The sequence below is a fragment of the Babylonia areolata genome, chromosome 23 (genome assembly GCF_041734735.1).
Source record: "Babylonia areolata isolate BAREFJ2019XMU chromosome 23, ASM4173473v1, whole genome shotgun sequence".
NCBI classification, from domain to species: domain Eukaryota; kingdom Metazoa; phylum Mollusca; class Gastropoda; order Neogastropoda; family Buccinidae; genus Babylonia; species Babylonia areolata.
In genome coordinates, this window is record NC_134898.1 from 15545572 (window position 1) to 15550571 (window position 5000).

Consider the following 5000-nt stretch of genomic DNA (forward strand, 5'->3'; position numbering starts at 1 on the left):
AGCGACGTGTCCCCGAGAACGTACCACTACAGGAGGGCTGCGGAGAGGATGAGGATGCCGGAGATCGAGAGAGAGCCGTGGTATGTTGCCACGGAGAACCTTGAGGAGGAGGAGGAGGTCAACGCCGCCTTTCCGGTCGCCTGCCAGGTGGAACAGCGCTTCCGGAGAGGAAGCGGAAGTCTTCAGAAGCACTTCCTGAAAACGAGGCAACCGGAGGTAGGCAGGAAGAGTTGAGCATTAACGACCTGTTGGCTTGGGCTCTTTGAGTCAAGTTGTTCAGTGCTGGGCCGGTGTACTGGCCTGACAAAACGCGTTTGGTTAGGCTGATGGTGGTCAGACATCTGCTTAGCAGATCTGGTGTACCATAATTATATGGATTTGTCCGAATGCAGTGACGCTTCCTTGAGTAACTGAACTGATGTACTGGGTGAGGTAGGACGTCTCGGTCAACCCTAGGGAGCTTACAGCCATGGCAGGCTTCCATACCATATTGATGCAGAAAACAAAACGTGGGTAATATACTGTTTTTGTCCTCCAAACGACGTGTAGACACATCCGGAAATACTGCAGAAGTTTGTTTCCTTTCTTTGCGGTTTATGCGTACGTATGAACGTGAAAATCACTTCCATGAGACGAATTTTGACGAATGAGACGAATTCATTCGTAGAATCTTTTATGTTATTTGTCAATATTTCCTAGCAGCCGGCCGCCAAAATGTTGGGTTTCTACATAGCTTTGACTTATACTCCTGTCCGTAATGTCTTATTTTCTTGTCGAATTTCCCAAACCAGATGAGCTGTGACTTAATACTCCTGTATGTAGAGTCTTTCGTTTATTTATTTATAGTCTGGTCATCCAAGATGATAGTATCAGACGTGTGTAGAGTCTTAAGTGTTCTTCCGTCACATTTCCTGAAACCAGACTGAGACGCTTTCGATCTTCTTCCTCGTTCGCCTCCCATTAGATGAGCAGCCCCCGCTGTCCTCAATGAAGGCTGCCGTCCGTCGCAGCTCCTCCAGGGTGCCGTACAGTTTGGCCTCCACTGCTGTTTGTGTTGGCCAGTACTTCCTCCTGGATGCTGCATGCGTCCTACAGTCCTGAAGGATGTGGTCGGTTGTCATTGGTCCCTCACCACAAGGGCACTCTCCACTCTGTCCAATGCCAGATTTTGTTGACGCTTTCAGCCATCCTCATAACTTAAAACAAGAGAGGCAAGGCCTTCAAGACTCACTTGTGATAAATTAAGTCCCCTAGCGTGAATTACAGAGTAATTTCCCTTTTTTACTATCTGCACCAAAATGTTTGCAAAATAGATAAAAATTCCATGCTTAGCAAAAGAAGTTCCTGCTTGAACAAAAAATGATAATAATGACTGCTCTTGTTGTTGGGTCAGAATAAGAGGTCAAAGTGCCAAGTTTAGAGAATACAAAAAAAATATAAATATAACAGTAAATGCAGTTTGCATATAATTAGGCTCTTTTTTTTATATTTTTTTGTGCCCATCCCAGAGGCGCAATATTGTTTTAAACAAGATGACTGGAAAGAACTGAATTTTTTCCTATTTTTATGCCAAATTTGGTGTCAACTGACAAAGTATTTGCAGAGAAAATGTCAATGTTAAAGCTTACCACAGACACACGGACACACACACACACACACACACACACAGAGACAACCGAACACCGGGTTAAAACATAGACTCACTTTGTTTACACAAGTGAGTCAAAAAAGCCTTGTCATACTGTTCACTTGTCGGCAGAAATCACGGTTCTCCGCTCTCATTGGACGAGACAGCTAGAGGTGGTCATACCGGCCTACACGCTACCGACCCCCCCCCACTTACTATGAACTTTAATTTTCGCCCCCCTGCGTATTCATTCATATTTTTGTTTGTAATCTGTTCTGTTCCTGTGCCTTCCTTCTGTCGTACTTGGTCCGTGATAAATGAAACTAGTACAGCAAAATGACGTCATTTTTGTTTTTGTTTGTTTGTTCAAAGATAATAGAATTTTTTTTTTTACAAGAAGAGTGAGAGAAAGAGAGAGCCAAAGAGAGAGAGAGAGAGAGGTGTGTGTGTGTGGAGGAGGAGTAAGAGGAATTTTGTTTAATGTTCCGTCACACATATCGGTGATTGAAGACATTTTGTTAAAGTATTTATGAATACATTTGAGTATTATCGGTTAGAAGGGGTGGGAGATGTGAATGAATGGAGGGTTGGGGGAAAGTGGGCAAATGAGGGTGAAATGAGGGTGAAATTAAAAAAAAAAAAAAAATCTAAATACAATTACAGGAAATTACTTAAAGGATTTCGTAAAAGAGAAGTCGTTAAACTGACAAGCGAAACAACTGATAACGAATGCAAAAAGTCAAAAAAAACATCAACGTTCTCAGTCACTTGTGAAGATACACTGTGTGTGTGTGTGTGTGTGTGTGTGTGTGTGTGTGTGTGTGTGTGTGAAAGGGTCAGTAACGAATGGAAATTCCCATTGTTTTTTATTTTTTTATTATTGTTTTAATTACTGATGTCCCTTCCAGCTGATTTTCTCCGGGGAGTACACCAAAGCCATGGAGGAGACGTTCCACAAGGAGCACCTGGCCTGCTTCAAGTGCGAGAAGCAGCTGGTGGCCTGCCGCTACATTGCCAAGGAGGAGCACCCCTACTGCGTGCCCTGCTACCAGGAGCTCTTCGCCCACAGCTGTGAGGTCTGCGGAAAGCCCATCGGACCCGACTACAAGGTTGGTTTGGTGATAGAAGGAGAGAGGGTGGGTGTGGGGAGGGGCGGAGGGGAGGTGATGGTGTTGATAATCTTCTTCTTCATCTTCTTGTGTTCGTGGGCTGCAGCTCCAACGTTCAGTCGTATACATATACGCGAGTGGATTTTTACGTGTGTGACCGTTTTTACCACCCCCCACCCCCTCCCCCCGCCATGTGCCTAGGCAGCCATACTCCGTGTTCGCGGGGTGTGCATGCCGGGTTTTTTTTGTTTTTTTTTGTTTTTGTTTTTTGTTCCATAACCTACCGAACGCTGACATGGGTTACAGGATCTTTAACGTGCGTATTTTCATCTTCTGCTTGCGTATACACACGAGAGGCGGTTCAGGCACTAGCAGGTCTGCACATAATTATGTTGACCTGGGAGATCGGGAAAAAAAAAAAAAATCTCCACCCTTTACCCACCAGGCGCCAGTTACCGAGATTCGAACACGGGACCCTCTGATTGAAAGTTCAACGCTTTAACCGCTCGACTATTGCGCCCGTCAGGTTAATGATATCAATGATAATTATGATGATAATGATGACGATGATGATGATACTGCTACAACTACAGCTAGGTTTGTGCCAACCCCATCGAGCTCGACTACAAGGTTGGTTGGTAGGGAGGGGAGGGGGAGGGTAGGGTAGGTGATGGGGTTGATAATAACAATGATGATGATGATGATGATGATGATGTTGATGATGATACTACTTCTATAACTACAGCTAGTTCTGCGGCAAGCCAATCGAGCTCGACTACAAGGTTGGTTGGCAGGGAGGGGAGGGGGAGGGTAGGGTAGGTGATGGGGTTGATAATGACAATGATGATGATGATGATGATGATGATGATACTACTTCTATAACTACAGCTAGGTCTGTGGCAAGCCCATCGACCCTGACTACAAGGTTGATTTGGTAATAAGGGAGGGGGAGGGGAGGTTATGGGGTAATAATAATAAATATTTTTTTTTTTATATAGCGCTATAATACAAGCATAAGCAAGCTCTAAGCGCTTTACAAATTCAATACCTAAAGTGAAACAAGAGAGCGTATAAAAAAAAGTAGTAGAAACATAAAACAGAATCATTAATATATATATTTTTTTTTAAATTAGAAAAACAAAACAAAAAAAAACACGCTAACAAAGTAACATACTATCAATACTACAACTGTTACACTCCAACACTCACACTAACATACGCGCACAGACACACACATGATTAACTCTCTCCATACGAACGGCGAAAGAGACGACGTTAACAGCGTTTCATCCCAATTACCATCATCAAAATATTGCAAGCGGAACGCTCTTATACTGAAGAGGTGAATGTTGACAAAGAATACCACAGTTTTGACGACGGAAGCTAAAGGTCGGGTCATTCAGACACCCACTGGGCATCCGAGGGGTCTGTGTAGAGGAGAAGAGAGGACTGGCCGTATTGAGTGAGTTAAACGGCTGAGATGACAGGGTGGGATCACTTCAGTTCAGTTCAGTTCAGTTGCTCAAGGAGGCGTCATCACAGCGTTCGGGCAAATCCATGTACGCTTCACATCGGGCCCGACAACAAGGTTGGTTGGTCCCTAAGAGGGAGCGGGGTGGGGGAGAGGGGGCGAGGGGGGCGGGGGGGCGGGGGGGAGGTGAGGTGAGGTGCTAGGGTTGATAGTTCAGTTCAGTTCAGTTGCTCAAGGAGGCGTCACAGCGTTCGGAAAAGTCCATATACGTTTCACATCGGGCCTGACTACAAGGTGGGTTGGTCCCTTAGGAGCGGTAGGGGTGGGGTGGGGTGGGGGGGGGTGTGGAGGAGGGGGGGGGGTGAGGTGATAGGGTTGGTAGTTCAGTTGAATTCAGTTCAGTTGTTCAAGGAGGCGCCATCACAGCGTTCGGACAAATCCATATACGTTACACATCGGGCCTGACTACAAGGTAGGTTGGTAGCGAGGAAAGGTTGATCGAGGGGAGAGCGAGAGGAGGGGAGGTGATGAAGTTGATAGTTCAAATCAGTTCAGTTCAGTTCAGTTGCTTAAGGAGGCGTCACAGCGTTCGAAAAATCCATACACGCTACACATTGGGCCCTGACTACACGGTTGGTCCGTAGAGGGTTCGGGGGGCTGGGGGGGGGGGGGGGAGAGGTGATGGGATTAACAGTTCAGTTCAGTTGCTCAAGGAGGCGTCATCACAGCGTTCGGACAATTCAATAATCCATATACGCTGCACCACACCTGCTAAGCAGATCCGTCGTGACCA

At 45.9% G+C, this 5000-nt stretch overlaps 1 protein-coding gene across 1 annotated transcript in view; it reads left to right on the top strand.

The window, feature by feature from the left end:
• LOC143298294 (prickle planar cell polarity protein 3-A-like) overlaps positions 1 to 5000 on the top strand; it is a 77513-nt gene that overhangs the window by 62998 nt on the left and 9515 nt on the right. Inside the window, exon 7 of the mRNA XM_076611113.1 lies at positions 2536 to 2736. Coding sequence (XP_076467228.1) covers positions 2536 to 2736 — 201 coding nt within the window. The remainder of the gene's footprint in view (positions 1 to 2535; positions 2737 to 5000) is intronic.